This window comes from Alternaria infectoria, assembly GCF_024043175.1.
Source record: "Alternaria infectoria strain BMP 0036 chromosome Unknown scaffold_4, whole genome shotgun sequence".
Taxonomy (NCBI): domain Eukaryota; kingdom Fungi; phylum Ascomycota; class Dothideomycetes; order Pleosporales; family Pleosporaceae; genus Alternaria; species Alternaria infectoria.
The window spans coordinates 1577030-1597315 of NW_026250693.1; the positions used below are offsets into that span (position 1 = coordinate 1577030).

Sequence of the window (20286 nt, forward strand, 5' to 3'; positions counted from 1 at the left end):
TCTCTCTTCTTATATTACTCTATTAGCTCTCTAAGTAGATAGTAGCTATCTATAAGATATAGGCCTAGAACTATATTATAATAGTAACGTTATACTTCTAGAATAAGAAACTACGTAACTTTATTACCTTAATACGCTCTACGCCTAGCTTTATAACATTACTATCTATTACTATAACTATAACTTTATTAGTATCTATACTATCTTTCTTAGTAGCTATAGTACTACTACTTCTAAGTTCTTCTACTACTATAGTAGCTTTTACCTTCTGCTATAAAGCCTTACCTCTAGAGAAGTTATTTACTAGTAATAGAATATACTTTTATTTATAGCGTATTATAATAGAATATAGATTAGATATAGACTAGAAGTTTATTAGAAATATAAAGGCCTAGTTTATTTATATTTAGTAGTCTCTTTTAATTATAGTATAGTGCAAAGTTACTCTATTCTATAAGCTTAGTAAATAAAACTATTAGAACTTTATTACCTTTCTAGAGTATCTTAAGTTCTATTATAGTAACTAGCACTTCTAAGAGTACATCTAGGTATAGTTAGATTACTTACGTTAAAGTAAAAAGTAAAGCTTTACTAACTTTTTTATTTACTTTAGCTAGCTTCTTACGTAGATAGATAGACTTAGCTAGAGTAGTAACTAAAAGCTTACTAAGCTACGCTAGGCGCTTAATAAGCGTATATAGGTAGTTACTCTTAACTAAGACGTTTAGTGTTTAGATTTTAATAGCGCTATCTAGAAGTATAAAGCTATTATAGTAGATATTAAAACTACTAAGGTAGAAAGTTTATATTATAACTTTACACTCTTAGCGCCTCTAGCTTATAACTATAATAGTAATATCTAGATAGTAAATATAGACGCTATAAAGACTTCTAGTACCTCTATAAAGTATAGCGTAAGTAGTGTCTACGCTAACTAGATTCTTTAGAATATTTTTAACGCTAAGCGTGCTTTAGAGGCCTATACTTACTATAGTAAGTAGAGGTATCTTTACTAAAGCTACACTAACGTAACTATGCTATAGGTAGTAGAGATTAGATATACTATAATAGAAGAGAGATATAGTATTTTAGAAAACTAGTAGCTTCTAGTCTAAGTCTAGACTAAAGATAAGTAAGCGCTAACTTAGTAGAGAAGTCTATAAGTAACCTTCTTACTAATAATATCTATAAAATCTAGTAGTTTATAAATAAAAGCCTATTTCTTATTCTACTACTACTAGATAGCGTTAAAGTAGTATAGGCTCTAGTAGACTTAGAGTATAAGTACTATAGTACTATTAGTAAGGTAGTAGCCTTATAGCTATAAGCTAATTATATTATAATTTCTTTTTAAACTCTTTACTAGGCTGCAGAGTTCTTAGAGAGAACTAATATTTCTAGACTTATAGCTATAACGTATAATCTAGATAGTTAGATATTATAGCTAGTAGCTTATATTATTCTAGAACTTATCTATAATATTATTTTAGAAAAACTATAGATACGCTATAAAAGTATTATTTTTAATATACTCTAGAGTAAACTTTATATTAGAGTAGTAGAAGGTATAATTATAAAGAAAACTACTACGCGTTTATCTTTTCTAGAGCTTAGGTTTATAGTAGTATCTATAGTATTTACGTTTACACAAAATATAAAGAATAATAAAGGCGTAGTGTAAGTATTATAAATAATAAACTTTTATAAACTTACTCTTACTATTAATACACTATACTCTATTATACTTACTTCTATGCTATTTAAGAAGCCTATTATAATAGAGCTCTCTAGTAAGCTAGTAGACTTTTAGAATCTTTTTAATAAATCTAAGACTTTAGAGTTACTCTCTTATAAAGGCGCTATAAACTATTATATTAAGTTAGCTAGGTAGCCTAATAGAAGCTTATCTATACCTTTTTAGAGCTCTTTTTACTCTATATTACGTAATTAACTATTAGAGCTATAGTAGTAGCTTATAGAGCTTATAGATAAAAGCTAGATCTATACTAGCTTCTTTACTATAGACGTATCTATACTTCTAGTTAAGAAGGCGTTAGGTAGGTAGCGCTTCTATATAGATTACTACTTATTAAATAAAACTACTTAGTCTAACTACTATCTACTTCTACTAATTAAGAAAACTCTACGTATAATATTATAAGTGTAGTAGTTTATAAAGATTAATATATAGGCTATATTCTATAAGCTTTACGTAGCTAAAGAGAATAAGTATCTAATAGCGTTCTATATCTATTTTAGTCTCTTTAAGTAGCTTATCTACTTATTTAGACTAACTAGCGCCTCTACTACCTTTTAATAATATATTAATAGTACGCTCTCTAAGACTTTAGAGTAATACTTAACTATATATTTAGATAATATACTAATATTTATAGATAGATTACGTACTAATTATATAGTAAAGATACACTAAGTACTTTTACTACTTTAAGCTGCTAGTCTAAATTTAGACCTAGAGAAAAGCGTATTTATAATAAAGAAGGTGTGCTACCTTAGCTATATAGTTTAGATAGAGAAGGTAATCTATCTAAACTTTAATAAACTAAAAGTAGTCTAGAATTAAAAGTTTCTACATACTATAATAAGTATTTAGAGTTTTCTAAAGTTTATAAACTTTTACTAGAACTTTATTAAGAGATTCTCTAAGGTAGTAGTATCTTTATATTACCTTACTAGTTAAAATATTCTATTTAAGTAGAGTTCTACTAAGTATAAAGCGTTTAAGCGTCTTAAGGTATACTTTATTATAGAGCTAATATTAGTCTAGTAAAACTTATTCTAGAATACTATAGTTAAATATAACTACTTAGAAGTAGCTTTTAGTAAGTACCTATTATAGTATATTAATAGTATTCTTTACTTTATAGCGTACTACTCTACTACTCTAATAGTAGAGTAGTAGAACTATACTATTTATAATAAAAAGCTTCTTATAGTAGTATAGTATCTAAAGGCCTAGAGTAGTAAGCTATAGAGTGTTTTTTATCTATTTATAGTATTTATAGACTATAAGAACTTAGAGTACTTTATAGACTTATGTAAACTTAGTAAGTACTAAAGTAAATAGATAGAGTTACTATCTTAATTCTACTATAGTCTTAAGTTTAGGCCTAAATACCTCTACGCGTAGTCTAATATACTAAACTAATACCTATAGAATTAGCTCTAGAAAAGCTCTAATAAAGTAGTAGTTATACGCTCTATTAATATTATAGTGCTTATATTATTAGAATATACTAGTAATATATATTAGTCTAAAGAGCGTCTTCTCTTTATAGATATATATATATAATAGTTATAAAATAAAGCTATTATATAGAACTATAGTTATATACCTAAACTATAAGCTACGCTAGATAAATTCTAGAAGTTCTCTACTAAGGCGCGTACTAACTAGTAGGTTAGTAACTATATAGTAAGTGCGTATAGTATACTTTTCTAGCGTAGTGTTATATAGCTACTATTATAGAAGCTTTTAACTACTATAGTTATTTAGCGTACGTATAAAGAAAGTCTAGTAGAGTACTTTAGAAAGAATACTATATTCTAGCTACTACGCTATAACTATTATTAAAATAGTATATTAGCTAATATAGCATAATACGTCTATAACTACTACTACTATAGCGTATACGTCTTAAGAAAGAAATATTAAGATCTTCTATAGCTAATACTAGTTACTACGTAATATTAGACGTAGATTTTTATAGATTTTATAACTAAGCTCTTTTAGAAGTTTTCTAACTTACTATAGTACTTATTAGTAATAATAAACTAACTATTAAAGTTTATATAGTTAGAGGCTATAATATTAATAGCTATAGAGTATTGCGCGCGCGTTTTTTATAATACCTAGTAGCGTTTCTATAGTTTTCTAACTACTATTATTATAGACTAAGGTTCTAACTAGTTAGGTAGCTTTTAGAAAACTCTCTACTAACTTATAGATATTAACTAGCTTCTATCTACTACGTATTATCTCTAGACTAATAGTAGAATAGAGCGCGTAAACTAGAAAGTTTAGGTAGTACTTTATATAATAGTAAACTTTAAGTAGACTAACTAGCCTACTTATTTCTCTACGTATTAATTAGCGCTAAATAATAGAGACTTTTTAGTTATAAGTATAAGTCTAAACCTACTTCTAAATAGCTATATAGTAGACTTATTATAAAAGATACTAATTTCTAGTAAAATAGATACTTCTCTAAGTAGCTCTGCTATAAAGTTTTTAGAATATCTACGTAGTAAAGCTAAGTTAGCGTAGATAGCTATTATATTTTAGTAGTAGTGCTAGTAGAAAGTAACTAATTATAGCTAATATTCTACAGAATATTTCTAATCTAGTAATAAGATTTAGTTCTTAATACGTAATATTAAGATAAATAGACTAAGTAGTAAACTTAACTAGCTATAGGTTAAGTATATAGTAGTTATTATACTTATATTACTTATAGTTATATTAGACCTCTTTAGTAACTTTTATAAAACTATTTATATAGATTTAGTAGAAAAGGCTACTAAAGACCTACTTTTTAGCTAGGTATAGGCTAATTTCTAGCTAGAGCCTACCTTAGAATTAGAAGAAACTAATCTAGCGCTATAGAAATTTAAAGTAGAAGAAATTCTATAAGCTAAGAGCGCGTAGAGTTATAGTAAATATTAAGTACTAGTAAAATAAGTTAGCTACGCTAATCTATTATAGTATTCTTTAGAGAATTTTCTAAATATAGCAGTGCTAGTATAGTTTAAAGTAAAGTATAGAAGTATATAATATTATAATAGCGTAACGTAAGTTTAAAGAGAAAAGCTTTCTTTATTACTAGCACTATAAAAGCGCTAGACTTTATCTATAATAGAGAATAGAGAAGTAAACTAAAGTTTACACTAAAAACTAGTATAAGAATAAAATAGTACTAGACTAAATTCTAGAGTTATAATCTAAGATTACGCTATATTCTATAAGTAAGAACTTTATAGCTCTACTTACTAAGAATCTAGCTCTAACTAAGTTTTCTAATACTACTATAATAGGCCTAGCTAGTTACGTTAGCAGCGCCTCTCTAAAGAAAATAGTAAATAAAACCTAAACTTAGAGTAACTATAATAGCTACTATATATACTATTATAGAGATAGCGTATAAAAGAACTAGAATAGCTATAGTAATATTTATAGTAACTTTAGCGTAAGCTATAGTATAAACTAGAGCTACTACCTATATAGTAGTCTTAAAAATAGTTATAGCGTAGTAGAGTATATAAGTAGAAGTAGTAATATAGAGAGCGTAAATAGTAATAGCTATAGAACCTAGATAAAAATAGAAAAGTAGCCTCTAGAAGGCGCTACTAGCTAGTAGTGCTAGTAGTCTAGTAAAGTTTAAGTTAGTAAGTAAAGCTAGAAGTTTACTATAATAGCACTTACTATAATATTAAAGAGGTTAGTAATAGCATTACTCTAGGCCTACTAAACTACTAATATTTATACTATTATCTTACTTATATTATACGTAATAGTATTAACTAAAGCTATAGTATTACTACTATAACTATAAGAAAGTATTAATAGAGCTAGCTAAACTTCTATACTACTACTACTTTAGTTATTATAACGCTTAGCAGCGTAGAAAGATACTAGAGTTATAATAAGGCTTTAGACCTAAACTATCTTAAGAAGCTTAAAGAACGCTTTAGCTAAGTAGTTAAAGGCAGACGTAAAAATAGCTCTCTAGCCTCTTCTTAGCTTTACGCTAGCGCTAATTATACTAGCTATTATAATATAAAAGTTATTATTATTAATACTATAATATACTAGTTTAAACTAGTAATAGAGAAAGACTTAAAGCTCTTTATTAGTAGTAAGAAAGTTATTAATACACTTATAGTATAGCTTCTTACGTAAGTAGGTTTAATAAGTAATCTCTAAATAGTATATTAGTAGTACTATAATAGTAAACTTCTAGACCTAAAACTTACCTCTACTATATAGGTAGCACTAAATAGTTTTATAATTCTTAGTAAACTTAATATAAGAGAGATATAGTATATTAAGATCTATCTCTACTAGAATAAGATTCTTTTTATTACTATTACTATCTACTTTAAATCTATTAATAGCCTATCTCTTATATATAATTCTACTATTAGCTTTATAGCCTAGTATAAAGTTACTAAGAGAATTACCTAAAAGGCGCCTAGAAGGCTACTTACTTAAAACTAAGCTATAGCTACTATTAAGTGCTATTAAGTATACTATAGTAATAGTGCAGCGCTAATATAGAGTATAATTAGAGTAGTAAAGATATAGATAGAGTAGCGTAGTAGAGGTTATATAAGTATGTTATAGTAATATATATATAGTAGCGTATTATTATATATAGCCTAGAAAGATTTCTATATAAACCTACTTAGCTAATAGTGTTTTAGTAATATAGGCGCGCTAGCTATACGCTCTACTACTATAATTTATATATATAACTACTATAGCGCGTACGCTATAAATTATAAAGTTTTCTAGTACTAGCTATAGTAGCGTTATTACGCACTTATTCTACTCTTAGAGTATTTACGTAAAGAACTTATTATAGAGACTATTTTTTACGTTCTATTATTACTACTTTTAAGCTATAAGAGTTGCGTAGTACTTTACTTCTACTATTATAGTTAAGAATACTTAGCTTTATTTTTACGTATTAGTCTTATATAGAGTATTTTTTAGCTTATAATAGAAAATTACGTAGAATTTTATAAGTACTATAGAGAGTATATAATAGGCTTAGACTTTATCTAAGCCTTAGCTTAGTATATAGAGTAAAGCTTACTATAAGCTCTTTCTCTAAGAAATATAATATCTTTACTAACGCTTATTATAGCTACACTTTAAGGCTAGTCTATAATAACTTTTAATAATAAAGAAAAGCGCACTACTACCTATCTTTATAAGTTTATATTATTATAATAATATATCTATAGCTAATACGTAATACTAGAACTAAATTCTAGTTATATATAGTAAGTATAAAAGAAGTGTAAGTAAACGTAAAAGTAGTTGTATAGTATATAAATATAGTCTATACTAGATATTTAAAGTTTATCTAATCTACTACTTTAACTACTTTTATAATATCTAGATTTTACTATTATAGCTTTATTTATTATAAGATCTTATTCTATAGTACTATATACTAACTAGTTATCTACTTTTTTACTTACTATAGAAATTCTACCTAGTTCTAAAGTACTACTACTTTATAGTAACTAGTAGGCTAGCTAGAATTTATAAGTTCTCTTTAGTCTTTTCTCTAGTCTTTTATTTTAAAGCTTATTAATTCTAATTATATTCTTCTTCTCTACGTTAAAGTTTATTATAATATCTTTACTTTTAGCTATAACTTCTAAATTTATAAGCTTTCTCTTTTATTTTTTTAGTAGCTATCTTAAGTAGCGTAAAGTTAGCTTCTAATTTTTATTTTATATATTATATTTTACTACCTACTTACTACCTTTTATTTTAAAACCTTATACTTTATAAGCTTTACTCTTTTTTCTTTAGCCTCTTTTTTACTCTATACTAACTACTTTACTTTCTAAACTTAGCTTTATATCTAGTAGAAGGCTTTACACTTATAAGTATAATAATTATAATACTTCTTACTTTACTACTATTTTACGTATCTCTTAAGTTATAGAAAGAAAAAGTCTATATAAAAAATAGCTATTTAGAGTAAATACCTTATTAAGACTAAAAATATTATTATAAATAGCTATTAGAATACGCTTAATATCTTTTAGATAATCTTAGTCTTATACTAGTAACTTTAGAAAGAAGAATAATAGTTAAGATATATATATAGAGAATAAGTTTTATTCTATATTCTATATAGTAAATATTAATTAGACTATAAATGTAGTAATAAGAATATTAAGCTCTAAACTTTTATCTCTACTAAGATTACGCCTCTAAAAAGCTAAAAAAAGCGTAATAAGCTATAGTAGTAAAAGCGTACACTAGAAGAGCCTAAAAGCTATATTTAGGTAGCTACTCTACGTACTAAGTATAATACTAGATAGACTAAGCTAAACTCTAGAAGTAAGAGTAAGAACGTATATTTTTAAATTTCTTAATTAAAATCTTATTCTTTCTAAGTAACTTTTTATATCTACTAAGCTAAATATAATATAAAGAATAAAGTTATATAAGTAGAGCTCTATTTTCTTATTCTTTTTCTTTTACTACTACTTTTCTTTTATTCTATCTCTTTAGCATGCTTAGCTCTTCTTTTTCTTCTTTCTAATATCTACTTAGCTCTTTATTCTAAGTCTTTAGTTCTTCTAGTATCTACGCTTAGATATTTATAACTTTATCTATATAAAATCTAATATTCTCTAACTAAATATATAAAGATTTAAAGTACTACTATAGCTAATCTATAGTAGCCTTATATATAGCCTATTTCTTTTTAAGATCTAGTTTCTTTTAATTATTCTAAATAGAATGTATAGAAATATATAGCTTTTATAATCTTCTTATTTTCTACTTTATTACTATAATACCTTAGTAGATTTTATACTATAGTTACTATCTAGTATATATACTCTTCTTAGTCTACGCTAAATAGCTATTATAATTTTAGATACTTTATACCTATTTCTTAGTAGTTCTAATCTTTGCTACTCTAAATATTAGTAGTATTATACTTTAATACCTTAAAGGCTTTATAGTAGAGTTTACTCTCTTTTATATATATAAGGTTTTTTATACTTTTTTATAGTAGCTTTTAGAAATACTAAGAAAATAGTATTAATATTTATAGTTTATACTATACTAGATAAAAGTATACGCGTAGTAACTATACTATAAAGACTAAAGTAGTTATATACCTAGTATAGCGTAAGTCTATAAACCTTCTTTTATATCTTCTAAGGTTATAATAGCCTTTTAATATTTACTTTTAAAGTATTATTTTTATAGTTAAGTTAAAACTATAGCTATTAGTATACTTAAAAAGTATAATAGCTATAGTATAATAGAAGTTATATAGTTAATATATAAAGAGAATAAAAACTAATATATTAAGTATTATTTAAGGCTTAATACTTAGTATTTCTAAAGTCTATAGTATAATTCTTAGTAAGTCTACTAACTTTTATTTTATTTATAGCTCTAAGAAATTCTATATATAATAATATATATTATGTAGGTATTTATACTTAATAAAAGAAAGCTAAAGAGTACTTACTTTCTCTAAATATATAAAAAGAAAAGCCTATTAATACTTACTTTTCTTTATATACTATTACTATAACTTTACTTTTATATATAGTACTTCTAAACCTACTTTAGTACTATATATTATAAAAAAAAGTATATATTTATAAACTTTATTTTTAATAAGCTTTTTAACTCTAGTACTTATATAGAGACGCTAACCTAAAGTTAAGTTAGCTTCTAGATTTTAGCTACGCAGGTTTGTATTTGCAACTTTACCCTTTAGCGCCTAATTCTACTTATCTACTAAACCTCCAGTGATTCTTCTCGCTTCTGCGTAGCTAGTCAATTGTTGTTTTGCATATGATATCTCGGGCCGCCGACAAGTTCGCCCAGCGACCGAACGCTCGCACCTTCCGCGGCAGATGGCTGAGGCTATCACTGTTTCGTCATCCTCATCCGTGCTGAGATCATCCGAGACTGCTCCGATCGACGTCAAGCCCGCTAAGCAGGTGTCATCTGCATCATCTTCCGAGAAGAAGAAGGCAACCAAAGCTTCCGATACCTCTGGCGTCACCAAGAGGAAGCAGTCTAAGAGCCGTAATGGTATGCTTCCCCTGCGTCAACTCTTATCGCTCACATGATAAGCGTAACTCGACCTGTTTCCACCTGAGACCATACTGACTTGTGTATAGGATGCGTTTCCTGCAAGGCGAAGCGCTTGAAATGTGACGAAAGACATCCTTCATGCAAGCAATGCGAGAGACGTGCAATAACATGCGGCGGTTACGCCAAAGATTACAAATGGAAGCACTACGACGAGTTGAACACTACGAGCAAAGCGCCCATCAATCCACGTCAAGGTTAGTCTTGACACAACCATACTGATACGCATCTGACAGGCTTAGGCCCGACCCTCCAAACGCCAACAGCTGTGTCTTCGCAATTCCAGGGACAGTACGGTCTCCAGGAGTACCAATGCACCTTCGGGAACCCGCCCCACCCTGGGGTATACTATTCGCCGCACCAACACTCATACCCTCTCACGCATGGTCCGCCCATACAAGCAGCCTTTCCACATCCTCCCTTGGCACCTATGGGAAACTTGTTCACTGTCCCAACGACATCGCCATTCATCATCTCTCAGTCAATATCACCAGTGGAGTCATATGCGCCAGGTCTTTTCGAGCCATTTGGCATTATTGGAGCCGAAAGTACGACTACTGCACGGACCAATACGATTACAGACTCAAGCCTTTCGTCAGGCCAATCTCCCCGAATAGTAGACCTCCTACTCCCAGGAACAGATCTAAATGTGCCACCGGAGGAGTACTCTTCCTTTGTGTCTCAGCATGAAGCTTTCTATCAGCCCTCTGGTATGACGCCGCCAGCGCCATTGGATAACGATGTCGATGAAGAAGTTGTACGCGATAAAATTGATGAGTCTGCAGCTTGCGTGATGTGGCTACCATCGCCCGCGACACCAAGCTCATCAGGCTCTTCCTCAGATTCTCCCGACTTCAAGATCCCGGCCCAGTTGCAGTTGTCTATGACATCGACGGAGTCACTCACACGGCGTTATCATAGGGACACGTGCGGTGTACTGTCATTGAAGGACGGGCCTACAGAGAACCCATGGCGGACTCTCATCTGGCCTCTAACGAGGGATTGTCCCGCACTCTATCATGCCATCGCATCGATGACCTCCTTCCATCAGGCAAGAGATATGCCTACTTTGCGCATACAGGGTATAGATCATATGCGGAGCGCCGTACATGCATTGGCTGCTGGACTTCAAAACATGCGTGTCGACGCAGCTATATCGACTACACTTGTTCTGGCCTTTGCCGAATCTTGGGACCAGCATATCAGTACCGGCATCAACCACATCAAAGGAGCTAAGATCTTGATCAATCAAGCACTCATGAACCATCGTCTCATGCCAAAGCAAGGCGAAGAATGGGCTCGGCTGAAGTTTCTTTGCAACACTTGGATTTACATGGACGTTCTTGCTCGCCTAACTTCTGCTGATGAAGACGACGCATACGATGTCGACAATGTGAGAGAAAGCATATATGCTGCTGGAGACACCGACTCTACTCTTGACCCGTTGATGGGCTGCGCGCACACGCTCTTCCCCATCATTGGTCGGGTCGCCAATCTGGTGAGGAAAGTGCGGAGATCCGATAGCAACGGACCCATCATCATATCGCAAGCAGTGCAATTGAAATCTCAACTCGAGGAATGGACCCCGCCTTCTCACATTGAAGAACCAGAAGATGAGACAACAAGTCCGCAAGATGCTATCAAGACTGCGATCGCTTATCAATACGCAACACTGCTCTATCTTCACCAAGCCGTACCTGAGGTTCCTTCCCAGCCACCCGGCGTGCTCGCAAACAAAGTACTGTGCGCCTTGGCCACCGTTCATCCACGCTCACGCTCGATCATCGTGCACATCTACCCTCTGATGGCTGCTGGCTGTGAGATGACTGAGCCGGATAATCGGGAATGGGTCAAAGATCGCTGGTCTCTGATGTCTACCAGAATGAAATTGGGGATCATAGAGCGATGTTTGGAAGTCACGAAAGAAGTCTGGAACCGACGCGACAATCATGCGCTTGAGCGTACAACCATGAATATGGAGCACTTGCGCAGCGACAGCTTCTCATCAGACGCATCCATTATTTGCGAGAACGACGCCTATCCCGATAATTACGACGCCGATCGCGACTTCGGTTCACGAGAAACACCGTACGAGATGCCGATACCGTCTGGTACCACAGACTCCCAGAATTCGGGAGTAACAGTCAAAAGCCGCTTGCATTGGTTGAGTGTCATGAAAGAGTGGGAATGGGAGGTCCTCCTCGGTTGAACCACAACCAGGCCTCCAATCATGTTTCTGCATTCACCAGCCATTCCAACAGATCTTACATATGTTGTTCTCTCTTCGGAAACTTATTGTTCGCATTTCAAGGTTGGGTTTGCTTCGTAATGCCTGTTTTTGGAGTTGGCGTTGCGAGGTACAGGGTGCGAAACTAGCCATATCGCTCAACAATGTCCAGAATCAGGCTCAAGCGGCATTCAATCTCGGACCAAAAAGCCCAATCGGAGGACTCGTATCTGACGCTCCAGCACGGCGTCAAGAAACTCAATGCTTCCAGCTTTTTGCCGTAATACATATCGACCTTACTCCAATGGACCTTCATTCGCATCACACTGAGCCGTCCATTTGGCGATAAGAAGTCAGTCCACCAACTCTCAGATATCAACGACTGTACTTCGTTTCAAAACGGCCCAATTGAGTTCACCGGTCTTGTGCGCTCAAACCATCGCACATGCGTCACCCGGGCGGCCAGTATCAACGTGCGCGCACGACATACACTACGTATTCCCCTCGAGGTGGCTTGCATGTTGATAAACTTTTCGAAATTAAGGCACGTCGTTATAGGCTACAGTACTATAGTCATGAATACACGGGCTGTCAGATAGCAGCCACAGACTGTAGTGCCTGCTGTCAGAGCAGCCAACCGCCTTACAGCGCAGAGGTGCTACAGAACGCATGATCCATGCTTGGAAGACCGATGATAGAATTTGCAGACACATCTAATGCAACTAGAGTTGGTTCAGTACGTCGATTATGCGACTTATCACATCCTACCGCAAGGTTCCGTCTGTGGCTTGCATTCCAAGTCGTCGTCATCCATGTCAGTCCTCCACCCAAGGAAGCTAGTAAGCTGCAGCCGTCCGATGCTCAGCGGGCGTCTACATGAGCAACAGAGCTACCATGATCCCGTGATCATGCTGACCAGGCATGCGCCGCCAGGGTCGAGTATTGGGTCGTTGCGCAAACAAGGTACAGCTCGGCCGATGTAACGTTGGATGCTTTCGGTATTCTCGCTTGACTGCCGCGACGACCAAGCGCCAGACAGTAGGTATGACGGAAGAGCGGACTGAAGATACCGCATGACGCTATCGCAATTCGAGATACTTTCCCTGAACACACAGATCAGTGGCCTCCGATTGTATCTCGCCACAAAACATTCCCACATCAAACAAGGGTCTTAGCACCCCAACCAAGCAAGCCAGCTCAACCGATCCAGTTACACTGCCACCTAAGGCACACGCGTCATGGCCAGGTTATTGAAACCATTCATACAAGGCAAACGAGGCAAATAATCTTCCGTGGATACAGTACCCGTCGTCAATTCTTACTTCGTTCGGAATGCCCTGCAGCATGCAGATCATCTGCGCACCTGCTCGGCAAAAGAGCCGAATGAGCACAAAGACGGCGGCAACATACATCTCGGCATTAGCCATATATGCAGGTACATTCAGTTTCGGAGTCTCGGAGACCAAAGGCGGGTGATGACACAACAAAGACAGGCGCCTGACAGCCCACTGCGTGTCCCACGAAACACCAACACCAACAGGCATCAACCTAGTCGACCACGCTATCGTATTTTTCGGCCGACTCAACAGCGACACAGGCTTTTGTATGTGATGTGCCTGAGGAGCATTATTGGTGGCGCCCAGCACGGAACAGGGATTGACCCAACAGCAGTACATGACGGATCATGTGACTACGCGATACATTGGTGGCGTCTTTCGCCTTACGTGACACCTCGGAGTCATCTTATTGGGAAGTGAACAGGAGGCGCAGCGGACTGACGTCGAGGGTGTTACTGTGAAGTGTGCTACGGATGTTGCAGCATGGACAAGCGGGGCTTTGATAGAAGCTGCTAGCGTTGAGAGGAGGTAGAGAGAAGAGCACGAATAACGAAGAACTAATAGGTGAGGATTTGGACGAAGAACAGCTCTGAAGCGATGCGAGAAATGTACAGTGCATTATGTAAATACCGTCTAGCCCGATCATCATATGCCAATCACCACACCATACCATTAAGCCGTGCCACCTACATCTACATCTACACCACAGCATCAGCATCATCCCCCGCCTTCGCCCTTGCCCTAACCTTCATATTAACCATCATAATCGTCTCAACCCAGTCCCTCCCCACACTCTGCTCAACCTCCAAACGCTCCCGCAGCTTCTGGATGCGCTTATCAGACTTAGCCTGCCGACAACGCAGGAAGTGGATAGTCTTATTCTTGTCTTGGAGCTTAGCCCAGATCAAGTCATCGACGTCTTCTTGGGTCGGGGACTGCACATGAGCAGCTTCCAAGGAGAGCTGGTGTTGCTGCTCTGAGAAATCAGCTAGTTGAGCATGACGATCGGTAGCGGTGTCTTCTGATTCGTCTAGCTGATCGACTAGCTGGACTTCAGGCGCAGTAGACTTGTCCTGCAATTCTGCCAGTTGCTCGGTTAGAGTCTGAAGCTGCTCTCCAAGAGCCTGGATAGTCTCATTCGTAGCTTCAGCATTGTCGCGAAACCTCTCTTTCAGCTCCACAAATTCTCTCTCCTTCGCCGTGAGCTCTTCAGAGGTTTGCTGGAAAAGCAGTTGGTTGAGTTCAGACTGCTGCATCAACTCTCGGTTGCGGTTTTGCAGGCGAGTGTTGGTCGCAGCCAGGTTGTCGTTGTCCTGACTCAAGGATGCGAGAGAGGGCGCCAGGGAAGGCGTAGCAGAGCCTTTCGGTGAGCCCATGACAGAGTCGGTGCGACGAAACCGGCTGAAGAAGCCGGCTTGTTGAGGCTTACATGCTACTGAGGCGGACATGATGCTAGGGTCTCGGGTGGGCGTGATGTGCGTCGAGGGATTTCTGCGACGCAAGACACTGAACAAGCGATACTAGGAGGGCTACAATGGCTCTAGGATTGAGCCTGTTGCTGCTACTCTGGAAGATGTATGCGGTACTTAGAGTTATAGTTTTATATAGAAGCATGTAGAACATATTGCATTCACAATGTCAAAATCACAAAATCACGAAGACACCACTGTACACATACCAAGAAGACATGATATGCGGCACACCACGCGATGGAATTTGATGCCAGAAGGTCAATATCTATCTACAAAAAAACAAAGAAACAAAATCGGGAAAGGGGAAGAGGAAACAAGACGGGGCATCAGAATAGTACCAAACCACCCAACCCATCTTCAAACATCTTTGAAGATGCCAGACCAGAGTTCCTCTCCAGGCCGAAGCACGACCCTCTTGGCAGGCACAATGTGCGTCTGCACAAAGATGCCGTTCACCTCATCCGCCATTTTCTTGCCGAGGATTTTCAGCAGGGCGGCGTTGGTGGTCTCCAGATCTTCGATCCGGGCGGCCGCAGCCGACTTTTCTTGAACCAGCAGCTCGACAACGTGCCGGTACTGCGCCTCGATGCGCTTGAGTTCTTCGGCCGCGCGGCCGGTTGCGAGGGCAGGGTGCTATACAAGTAACTTTGTCAGTGTTGATCTAAAAATTATAGAGGGGCCGGGAGGTACTCACGTCGCTCACGACGAGGATATCCACCTCGGCGGCGGCGATGTCGGCGTCATGGTGACCTGGGAGGTTGGTCTGGTGAGACATCGTTAGTGTATGTAGTAGTCTCGGTGCTGTTTTGCAGATTGTTTGTGAGATGTGGAGGAGATGTGTTCTGCAAAGAGGTTCTGGCGGCTGAGGAAATAGGAAGATGGGAGGCGGTTGAGCAGTTTATATGCTACGCAAAAGATGGGATGGTGATGGTGAATGAGGAATTAGAAGTCGAGGTGAAAGAGAAATGGACGCTCGAAGACGGTCAATTCGGGCTATACAGAGCTATTATGCTGTGCTCTCTTGAGCTATTCGTATGCCTATTCGTCTTCACCTACGACTCTTGTCTTCTTCACTCGTCCTCCTTCCCAGTATGTATTCATGCGCCCTTCTGCACCAGCTCTGTGACTTGTTGTTCAATAGCCTTGTCGTCCAGGCCCTTCAATGACAGCTTCCGCTCCTTTCCGAAGTCTACCCCAAATGATTAGCATCGCTCTCGTATGTCCGTGGTGAGTGTGACGCACCGAATCGCGCATATACGGTGGGCTGGGTGTTGCTGGCTTCGCGGATCATGATGGGGATGGATGGGTTGGCCTTCTTCATGGCGGGGTAGCTTCGCATGAGGAAATTCCTGTCCAGTCGGTCAGCGCGGTTCGCTCTATCCTGCCTGTCCTGTCTATCCTGCTCTTGTGCAATGGCGTGCGCGTTGGGTTGCGCTCCTTCACTCGGTTGTCGCATACCTTGTCGCGGCGCTGTGCTCGCTGGTCTGGCAGAACAGGAACCTCAGCTCCTTGAGGCCGTTTGCGAATGCTTTTGACGCCATGGTAGGGACCGGTACTGGTGTGCGGGGGTATCAATCGGGGTCTGTCGTCACTGGGCCGGCAGCGACATTCAATGTTCGTCAAGCTGCCAGACGCACGCCTTACCCAAACGGGGCTAGAGCAGTCGGAGCACCCCGATCGATAGTCCCGGATTTATCATCTCATGCTTGAGCCCGACATCGCGACGGCTCTCGCACACGACACTCGCCAAGGCCTCGACCTCGCTCTCGACGCCCCAATTCCTGCTCCCACTCGAATCGCCGACCCCGAGAGTCCAGGACACAGCTCGCCATCATGTCGTTCCGCCCCGGCTCCCGCATCTTCAGCTCCTTCCGACCCTTCTTCCAACGCGCAAATGCCCGCCGACATGCTTCCACGGCGGGCGCTGAGCCCGCTGGCTTCCAGAAGTTCTGGAACAGCCCCATTGGTCCCAAGACAGTCCACTTCTGGTACGCTGCCTCGACACCACCTCCATGCCCACCCGCAATGCGCTGCCAGCTCCCCGCACTCTCCGAAGCGCATCCGCAGCCGCAGCAGCAAACACCTACCTCCAAAAACCACCACACACCACCCAAGCCATCGCACAAATGCTAACACTCCAGCAGGGCCCCAGTAATGAAATGGGGCATGGTCCTCGCCGGCGCCTCCGACTTCTCCCGCCCCGCCGAATCCCTCTCCTTCACCCAGAACTTCGCCCTCATGTGCACAGGCGCCATCTGGACACGCTGGTGCTTCGTCATCCGCCCCAAGAACGTCGCGCTGGCTGGTGTTAACTTCCTCGTCTTCTGCGTCGGTGCCACACAGGTCGGTCGCATTTACATGTACAACAAGAGTCTGGAGAACACCGAGGGCCAGGCCAAGGGCGAGATGCTGGATGTTAAGCACACTGCTGAGAAGGCGGAGAAGAAGGCTGAGAAGGCTCTGAAGTAAATTACGACTGGGTGAAGATAGGGTTGAGAGGTTGGAAAGTGGATTCCCCGGCTGGAAAGCTAGGCGTTGGGTGCGGGCAGATGGGAGGATTGAACGAGCTGGGTGTATATCTACTACGGAATCATGTTGGAGCATATGCACCAGCGTGTCATTATGACAATGATTCCTTTGCTTTAAGTAGCAAACAAAGAACGGTCAGAATCCTTCAGCACTCGAAAGTTTCGCGTGTTCAGATTTTTTTATAGCTCTATGGTCTGTCTTGCATGCTAACCATGACTCTCCACTGAGCGATAGACATGTCGGGTCAGGAGCATGCTCTTTCTCAGAGTCGACGTCACTAGTTTCCAACGCGTTTTCGAAGTACATGTTTCCGACAGACCGAATGCCACCAGCGCGCAAACGCACATGTCCAGCCTAGAGCTGTTGTTGCATCCCATCTTATCTCCTCCACTTGCGTACCTTGTTCTTCAGCCCAGCACCCAGATTACGCACGAACGTGTAGCAAGAAAATTCCCGCATGAGATCGCGGAGAGATTTTTCCTCACCGCAACGCGTAACCTCCCCATCCTCATTGCTGTCATCGACACCGGACTGTTCGGGCTGTAGGAGAGCAACTTCATCGGCATCGCTGACTTCGAACAGCGCGTCGGGGCTGAAGATGCTGAGTAGTTCCATCTCTAGGTCTCGTTCAACATCTCCCTCTTCAGCAGCTCTAATCTCCCCGACCACTCCATCTCTCTCCCACCCCTCGAGCGGTAAAAGAGCATGGTGAAGATCAGCGCAGTGTTGCAAAACCACACCGTCAGGATCACGCGGCTCGATCACAGGAGACGGGTGTCTGAGAGATCCTCCATGTCTTGGTGGATCGCGTCCCAGTGCCTCGAGCATGAAATTGAGACAAAAGGCTTGTCTGACCATGACCATACGAGGTACTCTCTTGATAGCATCGGCGGTCACCACGGACGGACTAGGTGCCACGGGTTCCCTTCGGATGCGGTTAGTGTACCTTCGGAATCTGCTTGGAACGTGTATGCGGGATCGTGGAGGTGGGATGAAGGGTTCCTGTCGAGAATTGAGGACTGTGCTGAGCGAGTCAAGGCTGACTGGAGGAGCTGCGGGCCATTGTGTATCGTCTGCCTGGCCTGATTCGGAGGTGTATGGTGCCCAGTTTTTGAGTAGACTGACGACGCTGTCGTCTCTGCATTCGGTCTTCGAACTCGAGCGATTTTTGAAAGAACCCTCATCAGTCGTGATACTGTTCCTAGGTCTTAGGCTTTCGTCATCTGAATTGTCGAATTCATCGCCATCTTCTATATTGCTCAGCACCCGTACGAGCCCGCGGCCTATTTTCAATCAGCTCCAATACGGCACGTTAAAGTTGAGCTAGACTGACCAAGAGGACGTGGAGCAGGAGGTTGCGCTGGTGCGACTTCTGGTTCACTTCTCCAGATAAAGTTGTATTCACAAGTCCTACAAGTCTGAACTGCGTGTCTGGAGAACTGGTATACCGTCGCTCCACAATTAGGACATATCCTACGGTCTATGTAGAATCTACCACAGCCGCGCATATGGCGAGCTCGCCGACCTGCGTTCCCAGGCATGATTGGGATGTCGATTGACCCGTAGTCTCTATGCTATGTGTCTGGAAAGGTAGGGGCAAGTGCTGTGGGTATTTTTGCGAAGAAAAAGCAAGGCGCGAATACTTCAAGTGCTGCCTCCAATGACTGGATGCCGGTGGTGAGGATGAGATGAAATGACTGCTGCATCACATTAGAATAGTCCAGAATCAGGTCATGCTCTGCATACCTTTGATGACGTTGTCGATGGGCCCCGATGCCAACAGACGATAGCGATAGTGCTGTAGCGATAGAGGCGATGGTTGATGAGCGGAAAGTTGTGGTGAAAGAGTATAGCAGATGCCACTTTGAAGGTCAAAGACCATCAGCATGGCATTTTGCACGTGCTTCGCGCTGTGGGAGTCGCAATGGCGAGTGCTTTCTGTCTTGTCGGCGTGTTGACATGCATCCAAGGTAATCGCGTTCGAGCAGCGTGCGAAGCTCTCCAGGCACACTCCCACCTTTTTCTCAGTCATCCACCTCTTTTACATGTGCGCTTTGCCAGGTTTCGGTTCGTCATATTTTGGTCCTGCGATGACCCATAGACCCCTAACGAACCACTCACGATACCCCAAAAACAGCGGGCTTGTTGATTGATAAATACCGCAAACGTCTGAGGGGTCCTCCTCTTTCTCCTCTCTTTCCATGTTTCCGCGTCAGGTGAACGCTTTGCAACACCCAGCACAGCATTCACCACAGCAGTCTCCGCAATTACTACACGCATCGCCCAAACAACTTGACATACTCGCAAAACACGCAATAATCGATTCGATGCACCAAGGGCCTGCCAGCGTGCAATCGATCCGCTGGATGCATCGTGTGCAGCAATCTTTCGGCTCGTCGTGCGCAGGTGTGAACTCCTCCGTCTCTGGGTTCATCGGGGCGTAATTCATCGTGGATGCGGGGGAGAGAGTGGCGACTGCTGGGTGAGTTTTGGTGGTAGAGGGTCGGTGCTGAACGAAGGAGGAAGGAAGGATGATGTAAGAAGAGAGACCAGGTGAGCTTGTAAGTCAGGGTCGATGATGATGTATTTTGTCGACAGCAGAAACAAAGTAAGATCGTGATAATTGACACGTCGTAGATATAGATTCCAAAGTGATAAGAGCCTTGGTGAGCGGTGTTCGAAGTTTTTGATTTTCGATCCGCGAAAGTTCAAACGCGCTTCGCGTGAGATCAGGCACGCCAGGCCACCCACAGACACACAGCCCGCCCCCCTCGGCTAGCAGCACGTGGCTGTGAGCGCCGCCGATCTTGCTAATGGAACTCAGGGTAG

At 39.7% G+C, this 20286-nt stretch overlaps 5 protein-coding genes across 5 annotated transcripts; 2 read left to right on the forward strand and 3 right to left on the reverse strand.

The window, feature by feature from the left end:
- Window positions 1-9651: 9651 nt before the first annotated feature.
- Window positions 9652-12101, forward strand: J4E92_003525 (uncharacterized protein; the record flags this gene model as incomplete). The annotated part of the gene is made up of 2 exons (XM_051494922.1): window positions 9652-9832; window positions 10297-12101. The coding sequence occupies 2 exons, from the start codon at window positions 9652-9654 to the stop codon at window positions 12099-12101; spliced, it is 1986 nt and encodes a 661-aa protein (XP_051355215.1).
- Window positions 12102-14154: 2053 nt separating this feature from the next.
- Window positions 14155-14904, reverse strand: J4E92_003526 (uncharacterized protein; the record flags this gene model as incomplete). The annotated part of the gene is made up of 1 exon (XM_051494923.1): window positions 14155-14904. The coding sequence occupies one exon, from the start codon at window positions 14902-14904 to the stop codon at window positions 14155-14157; it is 750 nt and encodes a 249-aa protein (XP_051355216.1).
- A 381-nt stretch (window positions 14905-15285) lies between these two features.
- J4E92_003527 (uncharacterized protein) lies at window positions 15286-15703 on the reverse strand (the record flags this gene model as incomplete). The annotated part of the gene is made up of 2 exons (XM_051494924.1): window positions 15286-15561; window positions 15623-15703. 2 exons carry the CDS (start codon window positions 15701-15703, stop codon window positions 15286-15288), a joined length of 357 nt encoding a protein of 118 aa, XP_051355217.1.
- A 322-nt stretch (window positions 15704-16025) lies between these two features.
- Window positions 16026-16469, reverse strand: J4E92_003528 (uncharacterized protein; the record flags this gene model as incomplete). The annotated part of the gene is made up of 3 exons (XM_051494925.1): window positions 16026-16117; window positions 16171-16277; window positions 16387-16469. 3 exons carry the CDS (start codon window positions 16467-16469, stop codon window positions 16026-16028), a joined length of 282 nt encoding a protein of 93 aa, XP_051355218.1.
- Window positions 16470-16761: 292 nt separating this feature from the next.
- On the forward strand, window positions 16762-17397 carry J4E92_003529 (uncharacterized protein; the record flags this gene model as incomplete). Its single annotated transcript, XM_051494926.1, has 2 exons — window positions 16762-16916; window positions 17073-17397. 2 exons carry the CDS (start codon window positions 16762-16764, stop codon window positions 17395-17397), a joined length of 480 nt encoding a protein of 159 aa, XP_051355219.1.
- Between the last annotated feature and the right edge of the window lie 2889 nt (window positions 17398-20286).